The 24,117-nt window shown below is 43.1% G+C and overlaps 2 protein-coding genes and 1 non-coding gene across 3 annotated transcripts in view; 2 read left to right on the plus strand and 1 right to left on the minus strand.

Moving 5' to 3' along the window:
* The window catches only part of LOC110499417 (CDP-diacylglycerol--glycerol-3-phosphate 3-phosphatidyltransferase, mitochondrial), a 43,471-nt gene extending 34,088 nt beyond the window's left edge, over positions 1 to 9,383 (plus strand). Inside the window, exon 10 of the mRNA XM_090213073.1 lies at positions 8,460 to 9,383. The gene's annotated coding sequence lies outside the window, so the exon portion shown is untranslated. The remainder of the gene's footprint in view (positions 1 to 8,459) is intronic.
* LOC110499416 (dynein axonemal heavy chain 17) overlaps positions 1 to 24,117 on the minus strand; it is an 85,829-nt gene that overhangs the window by 5,351 nt on the left and 56,361 nt on the right. Inside the window, exons 58-74 of the mRNA XM_021576549.3 lie at positions 22,393 to 22,508; positions 21,946 to 22,138; positions 21,602 to 21,837; positions 21,380 to 21,502; positions 20,811 to 21,015; positions 15,589 to 15,753; positions 15,359 to 15,499; positions 15,067 to 15,237; positions 14,719 to 14,841; positions 11,784 to 11,977; positions 11,551 to 11,699; positions 11,318 to 11,445; positions 4,767 to 4,994; positions 3,397 to 3,588; positions 2,854 to 3,033; positions 2,589 to 2,771; positions 2,299 to 2,481 (exon numbers count right to left, since the gene is read on the minus strand). Of these exons, the coding sequence (XP_021432224.1) occupies positions 2,299 to 2,481; positions 2,589 to 2,771; positions 2,854 to 3,033; positions 3,397 to 3,588; positions 4,767 to 4,994; positions 11,318 to 11,445; positions 11,551 to 11,699; positions 11,784 to 11,977; positions 14,719 to 14,841; positions 15,067 to 15,237; positions 15,359 to 15,499; positions 15,589 to 15,753; positions 20,811 to 21,015; positions 21,380 to 21,502; positions 21,602 to 21,837; positions 21,946 to 22,138; positions 22,393 to 22,508 (2,910 nt within the window). The remainder of the gene's footprint in view (positions 1 to 2,298; positions 2,482 to 2,588; positions 2,772 to 2,853; positions 3,034 to 3,396; positions 3,589 to 4,766; positions 4,995 to 11,317; positions 11,446 to 11,550; positions 11,700 to 11,783; positions 11,978 to 14,718; positions 14,842 to 15,066; positions 15,238 to 15,358; positions 15,500 to 15,588; positions 15,754 to 20,810; positions 21,016 to 21,379; positions 21,503 to 21,601; positions 21,838 to 21,945; positions 22,139 to 22,392; positions 22,509 to 24,117) is intronic.
* On the plus strand, positions 13,235 to 13,288 carry LOC118942471 (U7 small nuclear RNA). The gene has a single exon (XR_005038407.1). It is a non-coding gene; the product is annotated as a U7 small nuclear RNA (small nuclear RNA).

The following is a 24,117-nucleotide window of genomic DNA, read 5'->3' on the forward strand; positions in this document are numbered from 1 at the left end:
ATTTGAAACATTTCTTTAAAAATCCTTGTTCCTATTATTATTTTTATTAGTCTTGGGCTGTTGGCGGTAGGCGAACTGTTGCCATTTCATTTGTCTGAAGGTACACACTCTGCCTTCCCGGCGGGCCCAGTGAGCAAATCAAGTGCACTATAGGCCTAGTGCTGGCCAATCGGATTGCTCAGACTACCGTGTCTGTAGTAAGTAGCAGGCATAAAATAACTTCCACTCTCCGTTCATTGGAGTAAAAACATGAATTTGTGCATGAGGCAGAAATAGTGCAGTGTGATGGGTTCTGACTTCTAAACTTGTAATATTGTTAATCATCAGGTATCCTATGGAAAGTTAAATGGTTTTCTGTAGGAGGAATGTATATGAGGGAGTCAATTAAGGTTGGATATGAGCCAGGGGCTTGGAATGTTACTAAGTAAGTGACAGGCACTGATAAAGTTGGAGAGCTGTGGATTAGTGAGGAATAGGGGCCGAGGTCAGGTCACAGTAATGGAGAAGGAACAGATTAATACCCACATCACTTAACTTCCTGCCTAGCAATAAATATGTAATGTTTAGAGGGAAGGAGGAGACTTCAACTAAACTGGGGTATATATACTTGTGCTGGTGGGAACATGTCTGACACATTGGGTGAATAAACTTGGTTTTAGCTTTTCATAGTTGTCCTTCAGTTTTTAGAACCTAACAGATGCTATACGTATTTTGCCATCAGCTAGAAGATGGTGTTCCTTTATGGTCAGTGTCAGTTGAGGAAAGAGAGAGCGTAGGGGTGTTAAGAGGCAGACCCTCAGTCTGCTGCGCTCTCCCTCCACTGAGACTGACCATCAGATGCAGGCACCATCAGCCCAATAATAAAACAATTATTTAAATGTATGCTCACTCAGCTATGCCTCACAATACAACAACGGATCTATTACCGGTATGATCATATAGCCTACCTCAAAATTTGAAACAACAATGCATTGGGTAATTCAAACAAAACTAATATGCGGTGATAATGTATTGGGCCTATAGCTTACTGCACAAACCTCATTGATACAGTACTGTTTTTAATTGGTTAATGTTGCATAGGCTTAAAAATCTAAGCGGTAGATCTCGGCTTGCATTTTGACTCGGTGATCTTGACTCGGAAAAGGTTGACTACTGTTCTAGAGTTTTCCCTGTTAACACTATCAATGTTTCCCTTTACTGTGGCAATTGTGATCGGATCAACGCAATATTAGCCACTTTCAATGCAACATATTGAAACAAAATGAACTATGCAAGAGATTTTGTTGTAGGCAGAACGCATCGGAGTAGGATTCTATTGCATTGGCACGCATTACTCAGCCCGTACTCTACACAGACCGGTGTGGCATAAACAATCAGAGCTGCAGTAGGGCTACTGTATATACAAATAGACCATTGACATATACAGTATGGATCTGTGCCATTTACTTTGAACTGGACTTTATTTACAGTACGAGTGATCGTGAGTAGATGCGCTTGTTTTGAGATGAAAGCGAGAGATGCACATTTTGTTCATATCCTTTGCTAGTGAGTTATTAGCCCAGTTATAGATCATTTGTAGTCAGCAATGGGGGAGTGATTGCTTCCCACAAGAACACAAAACATGTACATTTCTAGTCATCTTTGAAAAGCGAGTCAGGTAAAGAGCTTTTTTTTTGTCTAAAAGGAGCAGTGTTGTTTTGAGAGTAGCCAATAGGCAGAGGGTAGCATAATTTGTCTGATTATCTGTAATAATGTTATGAGAATAATAAAGCATTGTATTTTGTAAAGTGGTTTCTTGCATCAAACACAACAGCATTTTCAGTCACCTCCTTGTCTGAAGGACCGGTAGATAAACAGGTTAATGTAAAGCCCTGCATGTTTTTTTCAAAAGACTCTTAGAATGTAGGCCTACATTGAACACCACACATTGGCTACTACTGTAGGCTGAATGATAGAACAGACATTTTCCATGTTAAAATGTTATGGGATGTATTTTATCCATTGTTTTTGATGGTAAGCCACTGGTAGGCCTACGTTATGATCAAATAGCCACAGTAGCCTACTTGACCACTGTTAAAACTGTAACTTAAAGTGGGTACAGCCTCTGTGTTCACTGTAAATGTACGCTGGAAGTATTTTCACAACGTTCATGTTTGCGCTCAGCAGACCTGAAATTTGCTCAGTGCTGGAAAGAATTTGCGGGAACATTGGTCACACCATTCGCTGTACACTCCTTTCAGTTTGACTACAGACAACCACTGTGATGTCACACACACACACACTCTGTCTCTCCCGTACCTTGAGTCCGAGGTTGAGCTCTTTGAGAGAGCGCGTGATCTCCTTGGTGAGGAAGTTCATCCTCTCACACTCCTGGAAGGCCACGATTATGTAGGGAGTTCTCTCCTCCACCTTGGCCATTATCTCTATCATGTTGAAACCATCTGGCAGCTTCTCCAGGATCTCATCCAGGATGCCCTTCACCTTTAGGGGAAAACACAGGCAAACACAGTGGCATACACACACACAGGTCATCACTCTAGTGGGGGTTAATTAAAGGCTCTGAGGTGTGGTGATAGTGTTTTTCATACCTTCTCCTCTCTGGACACCCCTCCTCCCCCAGCTGCGTCTGACTCTTTGGGCTGCATCTCCAGCACGGTGCGGAACAGCTTCTCTGACGTGATGGTGAGGAAGCCAATCTCAGCGTTGGGGTGGAGGCCGTACAAGTAGGGGCTCTCTGGAGGCAACACCTCATCTATGTACATATGGTAGCCCTGGACACACACACTGAGGGTTACTGATAGGTAACAATATTTTTAGTTTTCAAGGGTGTTGTCGTGTGTGTGTGTTCCAAACCTTGTAGTCAGAGTTGGGTGGTACAGGGAAGCTGGGTGCGAGGTACAGCTCTCCCTCCAGCATCTCAGGTCTGACATACTCCTCCAGATAGGTACGACACAACTTCCTGTCCCAGTCGTCTGTGATGTGGCCACCGTACATGATCTCCCCAAACAGATAGCGCAGGTCGTCCCATGGCACCTGGAGAGAGGGAGGTGGGGTGAGAGAATGGAGGGAGAGAAGCATCGCCACCAATGTGCCCTGCTGCACAGAAACCAACCAAAATCAACTTATTTGATTAGAATGAATGCGCACGTCAGCCATCGAGCATTGAACCTCAGCGATTCTTGAGCTTGGACGCTGACATTGTACATGATGCAATGCAAACAGTATAGCAGCTTTCATTGATTTCAAAGGAAGCAGTCCCTCAATGGCTGATGGCTGTGTTGCAGCAGGGCCATAAAGCTCTAGGCTGATTTGAGAGATGGTGATGTCAGTCACACGTTCATTCACATTGTAGTTGGCCTCCAGGTAGTTGGTGATGCCAGTCACAAACTCACTCACCTTGGAGTTGGCCTCCAGGTAGTTGTAGAGGACGTTGACGGAGATGGTGAGGTCTCCGTTGTTGAAGGGGTAAGATCTGTTCCAGCCCTGAGCTCCAAACTTCCTCCTCTCAGCCACCACAGCGTGGAAGTAGCACAATGCGAACAGAATCACCTTGAACTCAGACTCTTTAGAGCACATTTCCAGAGTGTCCTAACACAAACGTAGAGATAGGGAAGAGATTACATTCAACTCAAATTCAATTTAAGTGTGTGCATGTACTGTACACTGAGTACACCAAACATTAGGAACACATTCCTAATATTGAGTTGCACCCCCCTAGGGATGCTGGCCCATGTTGACTCCAATGCTTCCCACAGTTGTGTCAAGTTGGCTCGATGTCCTTTAGGTGGTGGACCATTCTTTTTTTTAAATGTTACCCCCTTTTTTCTCCCCAATTTCGTGGTATCCAATTGTTAGTAACTACTATCTTGTCTCACCGCTACAACTCCCGTATGGGCTCGGGAGAGACGAAGGTTGAAAGTCATGCGTCCTCCGATACACAACTCAACCAAGCCGCACTGCTTCTTAACACAGCACGCATCCAACCCGGAAGCCAGCCGCACCAATGTGTCGGAGGAAACACTGTGCACCTGGCAACCTTGGTTAGCATGCACTGCGCCCGGCCCGCCACAGGAGTCGCTGGTGCGCGATGAGACAAGGATATCCCTACCGGCCAATCCCTCCCTAACCCGGACGACGCTATGCCAATTGTGCGTCGCCCCACGGACCTCCCGGTCGCAGCAGGTTACTACGACAGAGCCTGGGCGCGAACCCAGAGTCTCTGGTGGCCCTTAACCACTGCGCCACCCGAGAGGCCCTGGGTGGTGGACCATTCTTGATACACACGGGAAACGGTTGAGCATGAAAAACCCAGCAGCGTTGCAGTTCTTGACACAAACCGGTGCGCCTGGCACCTACTACCATACCCCGTTCAAAGGCACATACATCTTTTGTCTTGCCCATTCACCCTCTGAATGGCACACATGTCTCAAGGCTTAAAAATCCTTCTTTAACCTGTCTCCTCCCCTTCATCTACACTGATTGAAGTGGATTTAACAAGTGGAATCAATAAGGGATCCTAGCTTTCACTTGGATTCACCTGGTCAGTCGGTCATGGAAAGAGCATGTTTTGTAAACTCAGTGTATAAGTATAGTTGTCTCTGTTTCAGCACCAACTGGTAAAATTACTCTGATCTTGTAGATTGTTTAGGCACATTTTAGGGTTAGGAAAGTATGCATGAATTATTTAAAACGGGTTTGAAGAGCCTTTACGCATTCTTAATGTTTTGTAAAGTCAGTGTTTGTGTGTGAGTGTACATATGTGTTACCTGGTTGAAGAGATACAGGGCCTTGTGCAGGTTAGCTTGCATGCCGGTGGGCGGTTCGTTGGTGATCTTAATTCCATTCTCCAGCAGGCCTTGGGGGATGTAGTGCGACTCTGGCGTAGGCGAAGGCTCAGCTGACATGTACACGCGATAGTCATCATGGCTACCTATGCTGTAGCGCTCCACTAGTTTATCCAGGCTGCCCAGCCACTTGGCCACCAGGTGGATGTTCTACAAAGGGGAGGGTTTATTATTGAATACCTGGCGAGTAGTCTATATACACGGAACAAAAATATAAACTGAACATTCAGCAATTTCAAAGATTTTACAGAGTTTCCGTTCATGTATGGAAATCAGTCAATTCAAATAAATTCATTAGGCCCTTGTCTATGGATTTCACATGACTGGGAAAACCGATATGCATCTTCTGGTCACAGATACCTTAAAAAAAGGTAGGGGCGTGGATCAGAATACCAGTCAGTATCTCCTTCGCATAGAGTTGATCAGGCTGTTGATTGTGGCCTGTGGAAAGTTGTCCCACTCCTTTTCAATGACTGTGCGAAGTTGATGGATATTGTTGGGAACTGGAACAAATAGTCGATCCAGAACATCCCAAACATGCTCAATGGATGACATGTTTGTTGAGTATACAGGCCATGGAAGAACTGGGACATTTTCAGCCACCAGGAAGTGCGTACAGATCCTTGCGACATGGGGCCGTGCATTATCATGCTGAAACATGAGGTGATGGCGGTGGAAGAATGGCCCGACAATGGGCCTCAGGATCTTGTCACGGTATCTCTGTGCATTCAAATTGCCATTGATAAAATGCAATTGTGTTTGTTGTCCATAGCTTTTGACTGCCCATACCATAACCCCACTGCCACCATGGGGCACTCTGTTCACAACGTTGACATCACAAAATCACTCGCACACACAACACCACACACACACTGTCTGCCATCTGCCCGGTACAGTTGAAACCAGGATTCATCTGTAAAGAGCACAGTCAGGTAAAGACCCTGGTGAGGACGACATGCATGCAGATGAGCCTCCCTGAGACGGTTTCTGACAGTTTGTGTAGAAATTCTTCAGTTGTGGAAACCCACAGTTTCATCAGCTGTCCAGTGGCTGGTCTCAGATGTGGAGGTCCAGGGCTGGCGTGGTTACACATGGTCTGCGGTTGTAAGGCCAGTTGGACGTACTGCCAAATTCTCTAAAACAACGTTGGAGACGGCTTAAGGTAGAGAAATGAACATTCAACTATCTGGCAACAGCTCTCGTAGACTTTCTGCAGTCAGCATGCCAATTGCAATCCCTCAAAGCTTGAGACAGCTGTGGCATGGTGTTGTGTGACAAAACTGCACATTTTAGAGTGGCCTTTTATTGTACTCAGCACAAGGTGCACCTGTGTAATGATCATGCTCTTTAATCAGCTTCTTGATATGCCACACCTGTCAGGTGGATGGATTATCTTGGAAAAGGAGAAATGCTTACTAACAGGGATGTAAACATATTTGTCCACATAATTTGAGAGAAATAAGCTTTTTGTGCGTATCGAACATTATCTGGGATCTTTAATTTCAGCTCATGAAACATGGGACCAAAACTTTATATGTTGCGTTTAGATTTTTGCTCATTGTTGTTGGTCTACAACTAGTCTATATGAGGTTACAATTGCAGTTTAATAACAACCAGAGCCATATAAAGCAATAGGCAAAAATATCCTTCACGTTGGAACAAAATATTACATGACAATGGATGCGTCCCAAATGGCACCTGTATTATAGGACCCTATCAAATCTGCCATGCGGAGAACGCAGACAGAATCATGGAATTCAGACATTAAAACAGGAATTCAACAATATTCAAAAATGTATTGAACTTAGTAGGAAATCAACTAAATATATTGAATTTATTAGAAAATGTATGAATTTGCCCTAGATTATCATAAGAGATTAACAAAATACATAATTTATTCCTATTTTCCTTCAACTTTCTGAATAGGCAATGCAGGAATGACCCTCTCTGTTTTACACTGTCACACCGAGAAGATTGAACGACAGCTAGTCTTTTAAGTAAACTGCGGTGTCTTAATCCAATAATAGCTGAAAGATATCAGTTTGTCTCTGTGAATGGTTTGTCCTCTGACAAATCAACTGTAAATTTCGGTGTTCCTCAAGGTTCCGTTTTAGGACCACTATTGTTTTCACTATATATTTTACCTCTTGGGGATGTTATTCGAAAACATAATGTTAACTTTCACTGCTATGCGGATGACACACAGCTGTACATTTCAATGAAACATGGTGAAGCCCCAAAATTGCTAGAAGAATGTGTTTCAGACATAAGGAAGTGGATGGCTGCAAACTTTCTACTTTTAAACTCGGACAAAACAGAGATGCTTGTTCTAGGTCCCAAGAAACAAAGAGATCTTCTGTTGAATCTGACAATTAATCTTAATGGTTGTACAGTCGTCACAAATAAAACTGTGAAGGACCTCGGCGTTACTCTGGACCCTGATCTCTCTTTTGAAGAACATATCAAGACCATTTCAAGGACAGCTTTTTTCCATCTACGTAACATTGCAAAAATCAGAAACTTTCTGACCAAAAATGATGCAGAAAAATTAATCCATGCTTTTGTCACTTCTAGGTTAGACTACCGCAATGCTCTACTTTCCGGCTACCCGGATAAAGCACTAAATAAACTTCAGTTAGTGCTAAATACGGCTGCTAGAATCCTGACTAGAACCAAACATTTTTATCATATTACTCCAGTGCTAGCCTCTCTACACTGGCTTCCTGTCAAAGCAAGGGCTGATTTCAAGGTTTTACTGCTAACCTACAAAGCATTACATGGGCTTGCTCCTACCTATCTCTCTGATTTGGTCCTGCCGTACATACCTACACGTACGCTACGGTCACAAGACGCAGGCCTCCTAATTGTCCCTAGAATTTCTAAGCAAACAGCTGGAGGCAGGGCTTTCTCCTATAGAGCTCCATTTTTATGGAATGGTCTGCCTACCCATGTCAGAGACGCAAACTCGGTCTCAACCTTTAAGTCTCTACTGAAGACTCATCTCTTCAGTGGGTCATATGATTGAGTGTAGTCTGGCCCAGGAGTGGGAGGGTGAACGGAAAGGCTCTGGAGCAACGAACCGCTCTTGCTGTCTCTGCCTGGCCGGTTCCCCTCTTTCCACTGGGATTCTCTGCCTCTAACCCTATTACAGGGGCTGAGTCACTGGCTTACTGGGGCTCTTTCATACCGTCCCTAGGAGGGGTGCGTCACTTGAGTGGGTTGAGTCACTGATGTGATCTTACTGTCTGGGTTGGCGCCCCCCCTTGGGTTGTGCCGTGGCGGAGATCTTTGTGGGCTATACTCGGCCTTGTCTCAGGATGGTAAGATGGTGGTTGAAGATATCCCTCTAGTGGTGTGGGGGCTGTGCTTTGGCAAAGTGGGTGGGGTTATATCCTTCCTGTTTGGCCCTGTCCGGGGGTGTCCTCGGATGGGGCCACAGTGTCTCCTGACCCCTCCTGTCTCAGCCTCCAGTATTTATGCTGCAGTAGTTTATGTGTCGGGGGGCTAGGGTCAGTTTGTTATATCTGGAGTACTTCTCCTGTCCTATTCGGTGTCCTGTGTGAATCTAAGTGTGCGTTCTCTAATTCTCTCCTTCTCTCTTTCTCTCTCTCGGAGGACCTGAGCCCTAGGACCATGCCCCAGGACTACCTGACATGATGACTCCTTGCTGTCCCCAGTCCACCTGGCCGTGCTGCTGCTCCAGTTTCAACTGTTCTGCCTTATTATTATTCGACCATGCTGGTCATTTATGAACATTTGAACATCTTGGCCATGTTCTGTTATAATCTCCACCCGGCACAGCCAGAAGAAGACTGGCCATCCCACATATGCTCTCTAATTCTCTCTTTCTTTCTCTCTCTCGGAGGACCTGAGCCCTAGGACCATGCCCCAGGAATACTTGACATGATGACTCCTTGCTGTCCCCAGTCCATCTGACTGTGCTGCTGCTCCAGTTTCAACTGTTCTGCCTTATTATTATTCGACCATGCTGGTTATTTATGAACATTTGAACATCTTGACCATGTTCTGTTATAATCTCCACCCGGCACAGCCAGAAGAGGACTGGCCACCCCACATAGCCTGGTTCCTCTCTAGGTTTCTTCCTAGGTTTTGGCCTTTCTAGGGAGTTTTTCCTAGCCACCGTGCTTCACACCTGCATTGCTTGCTGTTTGGGGTTTTAGGCTGGGTTTCTGTACAGCACTTTGAGATATCAGCTGATGTACGAAGGGCTATATAAATACATTTGATTTGATTTCATAATACACAGGAAGCCTGGCCAAATCTAGCTGTAAGCAAGAGGGTCGGATCTGCTGGCTAGTAGCCTTTAGTGATGATGCCAATGATAACCTTCAACAATTAAATGTTAACTACAGAGTAGTCTATGTGGGCCTGACAGAACAATATTATGATTATTTGCATCAATGCAGTGGCGATTTGTTTATCAAACTCTGCAATTACATGTGCACTACAGAAACACCACTAACCAAACAAGTAACTTGCTGGTGCACACTTGAATTAAAGGGCATCAACATCCAAAAATGAACATTTCTTAGATTTTTCCCAAACCTCAAAAGAGGTCTCCTGATCTGGTTTAAGTATGGTTGTGGACTTAGAACAGACAATGTTGTTGTTTTTCTATTAAAAAAGTGTGATTTTGAGAGTGAAAACCTGAAAAAACTAAATGGAGAAAATGGAATTTGGGGGAAAAAAATGTATGGAATTAGGCAAAAAATAAAACATTTACATAAGAACCTACTATTCTCCGGCCTATATACAGTGGGGCAAAAAATGATTTAGTCAGCCACCAATTGTGCAAGTTCTCCCACTTAAAAAGATGAAAAAGATGAGAGAGGCCTGTAATTTTCATCATAGGTACACTTCAACTATGACAGACAAAATGAAAAAAAAAATCGAGAAAATCACATTGTAGGATTTTTTTATGAATTTATTTGCAAATTATGGTGGAAAATAAGTATTTGGTCACCTACAAACAAGCAAGATTTCTGGCTCTCACAGACCTGTAACTTCTTCTTTAAGAGGCTCCTCTGTCCTCCACTCGTTACCTGTATTAATGGCACCTGTTTGAACTTGTTACCAGTATAAAAGACACCTGTCCACAACCTCAAACAGTCACAGTCCAAACTCCACTATGGCCAAGACCAAAGAGCTGTCAAAGGACACCAGAAACAAAATTGTAGACCTGCTCCAGGCTGGGAAGACTGAATCTGCAGTAGGTAAGCAGCTTGGTTTGAAGAAATCAACAGTGGGAGCAATTATTAGGAAATGGAAGACATACAAGACCACTGATAATCTCCCTTGATTTGGGGCTCCACGCAAGATCTCACCCCGTGGGGTCAAAATGATCACAAGAACGGTGAGCAAAAATCCCAGAACCACACGGGGGGACCTAGTGAATGACCTGCAGAGAGCTGGGACCAAAGTAACAAAGCCTACCATCAGTAACACACTACGCCGCCAGGGACTCAAATCCTGCAGTGCCAGACGTGTCCCCCTACTTAAGCCAGTACATGTCCAGGCCCGTCTGAAGTTTGCTAGAGAGCATTTGGATGATCCAGAAGAAGATTGGGAGAATGTCATATGGTCACATGAAACCAAAATATAACTTTTTGGTAAAAACTCAAATCGTCGTGTTTGGAGGACAAAGACTGCTGAGTTGCATCCAAAGAACACCATACCTACTGTGAAGCATGGGGGTGGAAACATCATGCTTTGGGGCTGTTTTTCTGCAAAGGGACCAGGACGACTGATCCGTGTAAAGAAAATAATGAATGGGGCCATGTATCGTGAGATTTTGAGTGAAAACCTCCTTCCATCAGCAAGGGCATTGAAGATGAAACGTGGCTGGGTCTTTCAGCATGACAATGATCCCAAACACACCGCCCGGGCAATGAAGGAGTGGCTTCGTAAGAAGCATTTCAAGGTCCTGGAGTGGCCTAGCCAGTCTCCAGATCTCAATCCCATAGAAAATCTTTGGAGGGAGTTGAAAGTCCGTGTTGCCCAGCAACAGCCCCAAAACATCACTGCTCTAGAGGAGATCTGCATGGAGGAATGGGCCAAAATACCAGCAACAGTGTGTGAAGACTTACTGAAAACGTTTGACCTCTGTCATTTCCAACAAAGGGTATATAACAAAGTATTGAGGTTAACTTTTGTTATTGACCAAATACTTATTTTCCACCATAATTTGCAAATAAATTCATTAAAAATCCTACAATGTGATTTTCTGTATTTTTTTTTCTCATTTTGTCTGTCATAGTTGAAGTGTACCTATGATGAAAATTACAGGCCTCTCATCTTTTTAAGTGGGAGAACTTGCACAATTGGTGGCTGACTAAATACTTTTTTGCCCCACTGTAGTTGAATAGGGTTCGATTTGAGATGAAGACAATAACTTGCACGCTGTTTAAACTCCAGCCTGTGAGTAAGGAGTAAGTGGTGCCCATTCAGTGTACCTGCAGTATAACCCAGTGTCCTTCTCTAGCTGCCATGTTCAGAGCAGCCTCGGCCACCACCTCCTGGCCCTGACCCAGAGACACGTTGTGGAACTTCCCGTTGTCAAAGGTGAAACCCATCTTCTTACCTGGACCAAATGACAGGATGGCAGGTTAGACATGAAACAGATTAGGGTTCAAGGTCCTACAGCAAGTTTGTGTGTGTGTGTGTGTGTGTGCGTGCGTGCACATACCTAGAGCTTCCACATCTTTGAGGGGGTCGACTCCCGGGGAGAGGATGAAGAACATGGGAGTAGACGAGCTGCTCTCCTCAAATGATACAGCGAACTCCACGCTCCTCCCTTCCACGTACTTTGTACCCATCTTCTCCTCCACAAAAGTACTACAACACACAGAACAAACACTCAACATTACCAGAACAAACATCTGCTTCCTTTACACTGGTGTATGTGTGTGTGTCTTGTACCTGACTGCGTAGGACATCCGGTCCGGTCTCATACACCTCATCATGCAGAGTTTCTGGAGGCCCGTCTTGTTCTTCCACTCCTGAGGAAACTTTTCCTTCTCCGGAGCCTCCGACTCAACAAACTTCTTCCAGCGCTTTGCAGATCCCTCCATGTCCCGGTCCAGGTTCTTAAACTCATCAAACTCCGACAGGGCCTGACACACACACATACATACACAAACCTCTATTACTCAGCTATGCAGGTGGATAGTGTGTGTCAGTAGAGTGTGTGTGTGTGATTGTCTGTACACTCTCAGAAATAAAGGTGTACAAATGGTTGTCACTGTAGTGGTATGTAATTTGTATATTTAGTTATAGGTACATCAACGTACCCTTGCCCTTTTAGGGTACCACCACATTGACAAGGTAATTTGTTCCTTTTAAGTGGCAAAAAGGTTTTTGGGTGTTGTTTTAACACTGTAGGGTGTAAAGGCTTTTTGCATATTTCCCAGGATGTCTTTCAAGTAAATCTGAGTTACCAGTACCACCCATAACTGTTTTTGCTAGTGACTGAGACATGGTTGTGGCTTTCAGTTCTGTAGCCTTCACTAAGTTAATATTTGATCATTGAAATTAAACTCTTTATGACAACACATTACATACAGGTAACTGACAAAATAATGGAAACACTTCAGTAAATGAGGGACACAAAGTATATTGAAAGCAGGTGCTTCCACACAGGTGTGGTTCCTGAGTTAATTAAGCAATTAACACCCCATCATCCCACATGAAATAATACAGTTTACTATAGAATACTACAGTAATTACTATAGAATTCTATAGCAATGTCAGCCATGACCTTAGATATCTCTGTTTTCTATATATTTTGGTTAGGTCAGGGTGTGACTAGGGTGGGTACTCTAGTTTTTGTATGTCTAGGGGTTTTGTAGGTCTAGGGGTTTTTGTATGTCTATGTTGGCCTGATATGGTTCCCAATCAGAGACAGCTGTTTATCGTTGTCTCTGATTGGGGATCATATTTAGGCACCCCTTTTTCCCACTTTCTAGTGTGGGATCTTGACTATGTGTAGTTGCCTGTCAGCACTATTTTGTATAGCGTTTTGTTTGTTCTTTATTTGTTTTGTTTAGTGAGTTTCCGTTTATTAAAATATGTGGAACGCTGCGCCTTGGTCTCATTCATACGACGACCGTGACAAGCAATCTGTAGTATACTATAGTCAGCAAAAACACTACACTTTTTTAAATATAGTAAATACTACAGTATTTAATTTGCATATACCATGCCCATTCCCCTCCCCCATTTCACAATTTGTGCCACCCATAAGTGAGAAAGCTAAATGCCAAGTATTGACCATAGATTGTGTTCCCTACAGGTTATAGAAAAGAGCAGAAGCTCGGAACTATCTGTTCAGACCCCAGTATAACCTACCTACCTACCTACCTACAGTCTGGAAATTTTACTCTTTTAGTATTTCTCCAGTAGGTTTCCTGAAGGAGAAAGCCCACTTATATGTCAAAGATAATAAAACAAAAACACTATAGTAAATACTACAGTAATGTCTGCAAAAATACTACAGTACACTACAATCCGCAAAAACACTACATTAATTACTATAGTATATACTTCAGCTCTTACTACAGTAGTTCTACTATAATTAACTGTAAATACTACAGTATTAAAAAACTATACAGTGAATCCTACAGTAAATTCCACAAAAACACTACAGTAAATACTATAGAATTAATACCATTGTATACTATAGTATATTTTCATTTGGGATGCTTTGGGTCATGTACAAAAATGCTGGGCAGGCCATTATTTTGGCTACCATAGCTATGTCCCCATTGGATAACAATGCCCCAACCCACAGGGCACGAGTGGTCACTGAATAGTTGATTGCTCCATGCTTGATTGTTCATCTTGATCATAATAGATTCATCAAGTATATGGTTTGGCTACGTGGATTAATCTACACGCAGCCAGAGCCAGTAGCAGCAGCATCGCCCTTGCAAAAAAAACGCTACAGATTGGCAAGTGAAACGCACACTGGGCACTCTGATTGGACCAGCAAACTGTCAATCAACACAGGGGTGAGCTAGCAACAGATTGTTGATTTGCTGTACAGCTATAGGTTCCGGTGCAGCACAAACGTCAACATGTCGTGAAAGAGGATTGCCATAATAAATAAATATGCAGCTCCAAAAAAATGTGGTGATTAAGAAAATGAACACATTACTTTTCAAGCTCACCAGCAATGGTGGTAAAAATTACTAGCATAGGTCTACTGGTCTTTTGGTATGTAACAATTGCTTCATATTGATAATTTACTTATGAAGCTCCACTTACTGTGGAGAGCTATCTTTTTTGCAGGTGCATGTTAACAGTTGAATAAGATGAGAAAAAAGCAGGAACCCGCACACTGCCCTTGATTGTATCAATGATCTTTAATAAGCTTTATGTATCGGCCTTACGGCCTTCGTCAGGGCTTTTCAGGCTGTTACGTAAAGCTTATTAAAGAGCAGTGATCCTATCAAGAGCAGTGTGGGGTCCCTTCTCTTTTCTCATTTATCTTTGTGTAGCATAAGATCAATCAATGTGCATGCAAAAACACACATTGAAACAAACAATTCTAAAAAATGTACTTGCAATAGAGCATGCTGGGAAATATTATAATAATGGGTGAGGCTTTTGAGTGTGTGTGATGACTGTACCTTTATATTCAAAATATTGGGTACAAAAATTATACACTATTATAATAGATTATCAGCACATGTAACCTAAAAGGTACAGCACAGTACCATGTGAGATTATATGTGTACCTCTGAAAGGACATTATGCAAATGTTGATATTTTTGTACCCCTGTTTACAATACTGTACTCTAACCGTACTCTTTCTTCTGAGAGTGTAGAGTGTGTGTGTTTGCGCTGTGCCCACCTTGATGCCACCCCAGCCCTGGTTGGCCAAGAAGTCAACCGGAGAGCCCAGGCCAGCTTTGTACGGGAACCTCAGGAGGAAGTCCAGCTCAGTAGGGTTGATCTCCTTCTTCATCAGCAAGATCTACACAAATAAATAGTATTCTCATCCACCAAGCAGAAATGTTCTACGTAAGTATATGGGCCTATGTGTGTCACCAAATGTCACTTTGATTCTGTAAGTTCCTATTTTGTCAAAAGTCATTCTGTCTGCATCCCAAATGGTACCCTATTCCCTATTTAGTGCTCTAATTTTGACCAGGGCTCATAGGGCACCCTATTCACTAGTCTGTCTGGTGTGTTTTCTGACCTGGAATGCAACCTGAGCGATGAAGGTAAGCTTGTCCCTCTCAAACAGGCTGCGGTTGGTGTACATGAACACAGAGTAGGTGATCTGGTCTATCAGGTTGTTCACTCTGTGTTTCACCTCGTCCGCCGGCTCTGTAAGCATGATGGCCACCTCAAACACAACACTGAAAGCCTACACACACAGACAGACACACACACACAAAACCAAGTTTTCATCAAATATTAGTACTTAGAGGTTGATAATAAAGTATTGAGTATTGAGAGTGTGATTCTAAAGTCCTGTGAAGTGTTACCTTGAGGGAGAACTGGTAGATGGGGTTAATTTTGTTCAGGTCGTTGAGGATAAAGTAGAGCAGGGCAGCTCGTATTGATGCAGGTCTGTAGTTCTCTCTGGCCTCGTTGATCTTAACCTCTGTTATCTTCGCTTCGCGCACCTGAAGGCCACAAACCCAAACATTCTCCACTCACCTTCACACCATAATAGACCATCATTAGAGGTAAGTGTGTTTGCGTGTGTGTGTACCTTCTCCTCGATCTCGGTGGCGGTTGCCTTGGTGATTTCCAGGTTCTCTACGAGGGCGGTGTCTCCCAAAAAGTTTCCGGAGGCAGCCGAGAGGCGAGCCAACAGAGAGTCCTCCAGCTGCTTCAGCACAATCTTAAAGTTGTTTTGCTGCTTGGTCAGCTCAGCCTATATACACATCGCAGAGCAACGGGGACAGGTTAGTCACAGCACCCGGAGTAGATTAAAGGTGCGCTTAGATGCTGATCTTGGGTCAGTTTTGCATTTTCCCCACTAATGGTTAAAACGGTTGGGGAATGTAGAAGCTGATCCTAGATCAGGTTGTGTGGTTCCCAACACTTCACCCCGGAGCCACACCACCTACCACTCATCCTGAAGAAATCCACTTGAAGACAGGGGAACTGACTTTTTTTTGTGTCACAAACCATATCAATTATATTGGATATCATTTTTCATTGCTTGATTTGGCTTGCCCTCTCCACACACACAAAAATAGTTCTGCAGTGCCAAATAAGGGTTATTTGGCTTGTAACCATAGCGGATCCCTTTTGGAGTGCTATATAGAACCCTTATTTGAAGGTACTATAAAGAACCATGCTCATAAGGTTCTAAAATAAACCTTTATTGTGCAATAAAGAACCCTTTCCTAAACGACAAAGAATCATTAAAAAACGGTTCTAGCAAAGGGTTCTTTACCTTTATGAAAATGGTTCTATAAATAACCTTTCTCGATCTCAAAGGTTCTACAAAGAACCTTTTGAAGAACCATACAGTTTTTATTTTGGTTAGCCATGTTAAATTGTAAAAATCATTTAGTTCTATTTGTAAGTAAAGGAGGCTTTGTTGTGAAATTGGAAGCCGATTCTAGATTTAATTTTGGACTGGAGATGCTTAATGTGAGTCTGGAAGGAGAGTTTACAGTCTAGCCAGACACCTAGGTATTTGTAGTTGTCCACATATTCTAAGTCAGAACCGTCCAGAGTAGTGATGCTAGTTGGGCAGGCGGGTGCGGGCAGCGATCGGTTGAAAAGCATGTATTTAGTTTTACTGGCGTTTAAGAGCAGTTGGAGGCCACGGAAGGAGTGTTGTATGGCATTGAAGCTCATTTGGAGGTTTGTTAACACAGTGTCCAAAGAAGGGCCAGATGTATACAGAATGATGTTGTCTGCGTAGAGGTGGATCAAGGAATCACCCGCAGCAAGAGTGACATCATTGATATAAACAGAGAAAAGAGTCTCCCCGAGAATTGAACCCTGTGGTACCCCCATTGAGACTGCCAGAGGTCCGGACAACAGGCCATCTGATTTGACACACTTAACTCTATCTGAGAAGTAGTTGGTGAACCAGGCGAGGCAGTCATTTGAGAAACCAAGGCTGTTGAGTCTGCCGATAAGAATACGGTGAATGTAGTAGCCTTCCTTATGGATCATATTGTTGCAAAATTTGATTTGCAGATACATTATATGACCAAAAGTATGTGGACACGTGCTCATTGAACATATCATTCCAAAATCATGGGTTTTATGGAGTTGGTCCTCCCTTTGCTGCTATAACAGCCTCCACCCTTCTGTGAAGACTTTTCACTAGATGTTGGAACATTGCTGCGAGGGACTTGATTCCATTCAGCCACAAGAGCGTTAGTGAGGTTGTGCAATGATGTTAGGCGATTAGGCCTGGCTCGCAGTCGGCGTTCCAATTCATCACAAAGGTGTTCATTGGGGTTGAAGTCAGGGCTCTGTGCAGGCCAGCCAAGTTCTTCCACACCGATCTCGAAAAAACATTTCTGTATGGACTTCGCTTTGTGCACAGGGGCATTGTCATGCTGAAATAGGAAAGGGCCTTCCCCAAACTGTTGCCACAATGTTAGAAGCTGTAGTTTATGCTTTCAGTACTAGATTAATTCTCTGACCCTTTGATTGGGTGGACAATATGTCAGTTCATGCTGCAAAAGTTCTAATAGGTTGGAGAATGTCCTCCAGAAGTTATCATAATTACTGTATAAGTCTATGGAAGGGGGTGAGAACCATGTAGGCAGTATACCATATTTTATGATATACCGGTATTGATGCATGGACCGGTTTGGATTTTTACTTTACCTTCTATACCGGTATTTTAATATTTGGTTGTTAAATGTGATATGCCATGTGTAATGTCAATGTTTATAGTTTACTTCGCTACTTCAGTCATCTCTCTTCGCGCCACTTTCCACACAGACCTAGCCATGCCCCCTGTCACTCAAGGAGCGCATTTGATGTTCCTCAACCACGAGACACGTTTAGTCTGCATGGTCAATGCAGCACATGCAAAAATGTTGATAACAATGCTGTTTTTTTTATAAATCCACTAGTGTTCTACAATGACACTATTAGCTTGTGTTTCTTACATCAGCAAACAGCTAGTTCGTCTTTTCTTAGCAAGTTGCCCTAAATCTTGTGAGATGATAATTGTTAGTCGCTAATGCTAATAGCTAGCTAGCTAATAAATGTACTGAGTAAGAGCAAACGTAGCTAGCTAATACAGCCTGAAAATACTAGTGATGGTGTAGACCTAAATCGGCATGTGGTTTATGCAACAGTATCTTCTAAATCAAAGAGGAATATCCAAAGCAAGAATATGTTAGCTACATGAAGTAACTAAGAGAAAACATGCAATGTAGCCAAAGCTTATAGGGTCCCCTAGGAAACACTTTATTTCCTACCCTGTCACAATAACCTCCCTGGCATTTTAATTCGTTGTCATCTCAAACAACTACTACTACTACTAAAACTACTAAAACACTACTAAAAGTGCTCACTATTATATCCTAACTATAGAATTAGAATAGTCATTCTATTTCCATGATTCCAACAGTTTTTCTTGAAATCGCAAGTCAAATCGCAATTGCAACATTTGGTTAAAAATATGTACCAGATTATTTGTCCATGTAGCCCTATGTGGCAGTGTGGACATTATCTCAATTGAGCAGTGGTGTAAAGTATTTAAGTAAAAATACATACTTAAGTATTTTATTTTTTGGTATCTGTACTTTTTTGGGTTTGTTTTTTGACTACTTTTACTTCACTATATTCCTAAAGAAAATACTGTACTTTTTACTCCATACATTTTCCCTGACACCTAAAAGTACTCGTTACATTTTGAATGCTTATCAGGACAGGAAAATGGTTCAATTCACACACTTGTCAAGAAAAAAAAAACAGGAACAGGCAGTTAACCCGCTGTTCCTAGGCTGTCATTGAAAATAAGAATTTGTTCTTTACTGACTTGCCTAGTTAAATAAAGGTTTGCCTAGTTAAATAAAGGTAAAAAAAAAAATATATATATATTTTTTTTTACCTTTATTTAACTAGGCAAGTCAGTAAAGAACAAATTCTTATTTTCAATGACAGCCTAGGAACAGCGGGTTAACTGCCTGTTCAGGAGCAGAACGACAGATTTGTACCTTGGGGTTTGAACTTGCAACCTTCCGGTTACTAGTCCAACGCTCTAACCACTAGGCTACCCTGCCGCCCCAATATCCCTGGTCATCTACTGCCTCTGATCTGGAGGACTCACTAAACACAAATGCTTTGTTTGTAAATTATGTCTGAGTGTTGGAGTGTGCCCCTGGCTATCTGTAAATGAAAAAAAAAAACAAGAAAATGGTGCCATCTGGTTTGCTTAATATAAGGAATTTGAAATTATTTATACTTTTACTTTTGATACTTAAGTACATTTGATCAATTACGTTTACTTTTGATACTTAAGTATATTTAAAATCAAATACTTTTAGACTTCTACTCAAGTAGAATTTTACTGGGTGACTTTCACTTTTACAATTTTCTATGAACGTATCTTTACTTTTACTCAAGTATGTCAATTGGGTACTTTTTCCACCACTGCAACTGAGTGCAGGAAATGCAGAAGTGCTGAAACTTGTTTTGGTTGAAGTTTAATTGAACAGTATAAAACAATAAGATTGGAGAAAGGCTCATTGAAATCACTTAGAATGTATGTGTTGCCATCCTAGTGTTAACGGTGTGAAATGGCTAGCTAGTTAGCGGGGTGCGCGCTAATAGCGTTTCAATTGGTGACGTCACTCGCTCTGAGACCTTGAAGTAGCCTACCTTACTCTCTGTGCTCTCTCATCTGGCAACAGCAGACTTACAGTGGTACATGCACACACAGAGTTGTAGGCTACATGTGGGAGCTCTTTAGCACCTTGAAAATACGCCTCGGTAGGAGTAAGCTATGATTTGATGTTCATTTTTTCCCCAGATGTTGTCTTGGTGGCAACAATTAAGCAGCTGTACAACATAGAGGAAACACTGTATTCATCTCCGGTCACATTTTTTAAGACCATTGAAAACTGAATTTAAGACAAGACGGCCCAAGTCCATAACAAACCGTTTTGAGGACAGCCGTTTTAACAAACCCCTCATAGAGTTTTCTGTCTGTTGCTGTTCTTGTTAAGTTGGATTTGGCCTGCTCAAAGTGCGCTTCGAAGTTAGACCGAAAGAGCTCGCCACCCAGCATGGCCTCCGCCATAGCCTACAGTTCTTTATTCTTCTCCCCACCGCCAGAGAGAAGACAGGGAGAAAAAACCATCATTTACCTAACTCTATGCTGCTATAAATATTTATTTGGTTTGTCATTCTCTCATTTTTAATGGAATTTGAGTGGTTATTTAATATATTTGATTTGGAATTTATCAGAATACTTTTCCAGAAATAGTTTTGCCACCTCTAAGTATTCTCAAATTGGAAAAAGTAAGGGAGCACCACTCCCCCACACTCTACACCCCTGTCTACAGGTGTAGACAACTAAAAGACATTGTGATTAGATGTTCCCAACCACGTCCGAAAGTAGGCAGACAGGCATTGTGAGATATCTTAGGCTGCGTTTATACAGGCGGCCAAATTGAAATTTTTTTCACTAATTGGTATTTTGACCAATCAGATTTGAAAAAGATCTGATGTTAAAAGATCTGATGTGATTGGTCAAAAGACCAATTAGTGTAAAGAAATATCAGAATTGGGCTGCTTGTATAAACGCAAGCTTACAAGAGTAGAAGAATACCTGTCAAATAATTTGCATACAGGGAGGATATCTGGTCACAATGTGGACACAGTGGACGGATAAGAGACATTTTACTACCATGTGTAGATGCAACAGCTACAATCAGAATGTAGATCAGATCAGAACAAAGGACGCATGCTAGCTCTAGGTATAAAAACGGCTTCTGTCACCTTGAGCTCTTCCAGGTCTGGCCGTTCCTTAGCGACCACGGCGGCTAGCAGCTGGTCCTCCAGCCCGTCTCTGGTAACCAGGAAGTTGATGAGCGTACACTGAGCCTGCATCTCAGGCTTGTAGTGAGGGTTGAAGTACTTAGTGTGCAGGATGAGACGGAAGCTAGGGCTGTACTCTACCTCCTTGTCTCCTATCCGGATGTACCTGCCAGACAGAATGCATGAGAGAGACTGGAGGACAATTTTGTTTTTATTGGATGGCAAAGAAATATAATACATTTTAGGTGTGGCCCTCCGGACCTCAGTGAAGACCGAATGTGGTCCTCAAGGAAAATGTGTTTGACATCCCTGCCCTATGTGGAGTTATTGTGTGTGTCCGAAATGGCACTGTATTCCCTAAGCAGTGGACTACTTTTTACTGGTCAAAATAATATATATCGCATTAGTACCAGGTCAAAAGTAGTGCACTAAATAGGGAATATGGGATGCAGACATTGTGAGGAGTCATAGTGGCCCAGGGAGGGGTGTCAGAGGGCTGTAAGTGGTATATAGAGGTGATGATGACTTACTTGCCCTTCTTGATGGTGTTCCTGCCCAGTAAAGGGTCCAGGACGGGTTCTACATTCTCACTGATGTTCTCTAACAGCAGAGTGTCTCCGTTAGACACAGCGCTCTCGATGCTGTCCAGGTACCTGCACACACACACACACAGGATAGGTAGTATATCAATGCCTGGTCAACAAGACCACACACTGGCTACTCTATCAGGACTGTGTGTGAGAAGGACTGACCCTTTCTGTCCCAGCCGGATGACTTTAAGGTTGTCTCCGTATTTCCTTTTGATCCACTTGATTCCCTGGAGCTGGGCATCCACGATGAGCGGCCAGCGTTCCGTGTTGCACAGGATGGTGGCGTTCTCAATGGACATGCGGTCACTAGGCAAGCCCTGGTTGCTCCAGGCAGCGATGTCTGCGTCATCTGTCAGCAGCATCAGGGGGTCCAGACCCTCTGTGATCGGGATGGGGACCTGGGAGAGGGAGGGTTGGAACAGGAGATTACTACAGTATACTACATCTGCATCACTTTGCTGGTTACCTTGAACTCTCTGAGGTAGTGTTAGGAGTGTGTGGTGTACCTTGAGCTCTTTGAGGTAGGGCAGCCAGTACTTGTCCATGAGCTCAATGCGGTACTTCTTGGTGAAGTAGCCCACGTAGGAGACGAAGGCAGAGATGAGCATGACGTCCCCACTCAAAGTCTTCTCCTGGATCTTAAACTGGGCCACCGACTCTGACCAACGCACCTTCTCTGAGGCCAGACCTCCCACCAGCCTGCCAGAGAGAGAGACACAGTCACACCAGGTGTCAATATGACAGTTATCAAAGATGGTAGACTAAATCTTATTAAATCAAAGATATAATTTCAAATTCTAAAAATATTAAAATATCTCTATACTTATACTGAATCAAATGTTCAAAGACACAGTTTGAATTTAAACCAGGAAGGCACAGGCAGTGAGTGTCATCCCATGTCTGTGGTTGTGTTTTGTGGTGCAGTGCTGTACTGTACTGTAGCTGCACGTCACCTGTTGGCCAGGGAGATGGTCTGATTGGTGGCGTCTGCTTCCTGTTGACACCTCAGCTTGTCCGATGTGGCCTTCTCAAACTCCGATGTCAGTTTGGCCAGGTTAGCATTCAGTTGCTAAATACAAGACAACAACATCCCTCTTTCATGGATAATAAGACCGGGAGGGTGAGAATAGAAAGACAGCAACATTTCTGTTTCACAATGGAATTATTCTATTCTACACTGTAAGTTTATGTCAACTTGAGTCAAATCAAAGAAACCAGCTGCAATATGATTTCTAGTTCACTCAACTTAATAAGAAAGTTCTGCTAACATACATTCCTGGATTGTCTCAACACATTTGTCAAAGTTGAGTAAACTAGAAATCGTATTGTAGCTGGTTGCCTTGATTTTTTAAAGTTGACTCAACTTTTGATTTCTAGTCCTCTCAATTTAACAATGCAAGGATATCATCAGCTAAATTATTTAAGCTCCATGGACCAATGTAGCGAATTCGATGGGTAGCCCCGACCTGGTCCAGCGACGGTCAACCCAATACCTTAGCCATTACGCCAAGAGAACCGAAGTTGGATGAACTATAATAAATATTTTTACGTTGCGGGTCTCAGCAAACTAAACTCTATTGTGGGATCAACTCAGCTATTTGTGTTGCAGGATTTCAAATTCAACTCACACTGAGCAAAAATTTTATAAAATACAATTGTATTTGTCACATGTGCCGAATACAACCTTACAGTGAAATGATTACTTACAAGCCCTTAACCAACAATGCAGTTAAGAAAAATAAGTTTTAAGAAAGTATTTAATAAACTGAAGTAAACAAATTAAAAATTAAAAATGGAAAAATAACAAATAATTAAAGAACAACAATAAAATAACAGTAATGAGGCTATATACAGGGGGTACCGGGAAAGAGTCAATGTGCAGGGGCACAGGTTAGTCGAGGTAGTATGTACATGTAGGTAGAGGTAAATTAACAGAGAGTAGCAGAAGCGTAGAAATGGGGGGGTAGCCATTAGAAGCTGCCTTTTAATCCTAGACTTGGCGCTCCGGTACAGCTTGCCATGCGGTAGCAGAGAGAACAGTCTATGACTAGGGTGGCTGGAGTCTTTGGCAATTTTTAGGGCCTTCCTCTGACACCGCCTGGTATAGAGGTCCTGGCTGGCAGGAAGCTTGGCCCCGGTGATGTACTGTGCCGTATGCAGTACCCGCTGTAGTGCCTTGCTGTTGAGGCTGAGCAGTTGCCATACCAGGCTGTGATTTGGACACCAAGGAACCTCTCAACCTGCTTCACTACAGCCCTGTTGATGAGAATGGGGCCGTGCTTGGCCCTTACTTTTCCTGTAGTCCATGATCACGTTGAGGGAGAGGTTGTTATCCTGGCACCACACTGTCAGGTCTCTGACCTCCTCCCTATAAGCTGTCTCATTGTTGTTGGTGATCAGGCCTACATCTGTTGTGTCGTCGGCAAACTTAATGATGGCGTTGGAGTCGTGCTTGGCCATGCAGTCATGGGTAAACAGGGAGTACAGGAGGGGACTGACCCCTGAGGGGCCCCTATGTTGAGGATCAGTGTGGCAGATGTGTTGTTACCGACCCTTACCACCTGGGGGCGGCCCGTCAGGAAGTCCAGGATCCAGTTGCAGAGGGAGGTGTTTAGTCCCAGGATCCTTAGCTTAGTAATGAACTTTGAGGTCACTATGGTGTTGAACGCTGAGCTGCA

Source organism: Oncorhynchus mykiss, chromosome 20, assembly GCF_057628025.1.
Source record: "Oncorhynchus mykiss isolate SJ-2025 chromosome 20, ASM5762802v1, whole genome shotgun sequence".
NCBI classification, from domain to species: domain Eukaryota; kingdom Metazoa; phylum Chordata; class Actinopteri; order Salmoniformes; family Salmonidae; genus Oncorhynchus; species Oncorhynchus mykiss.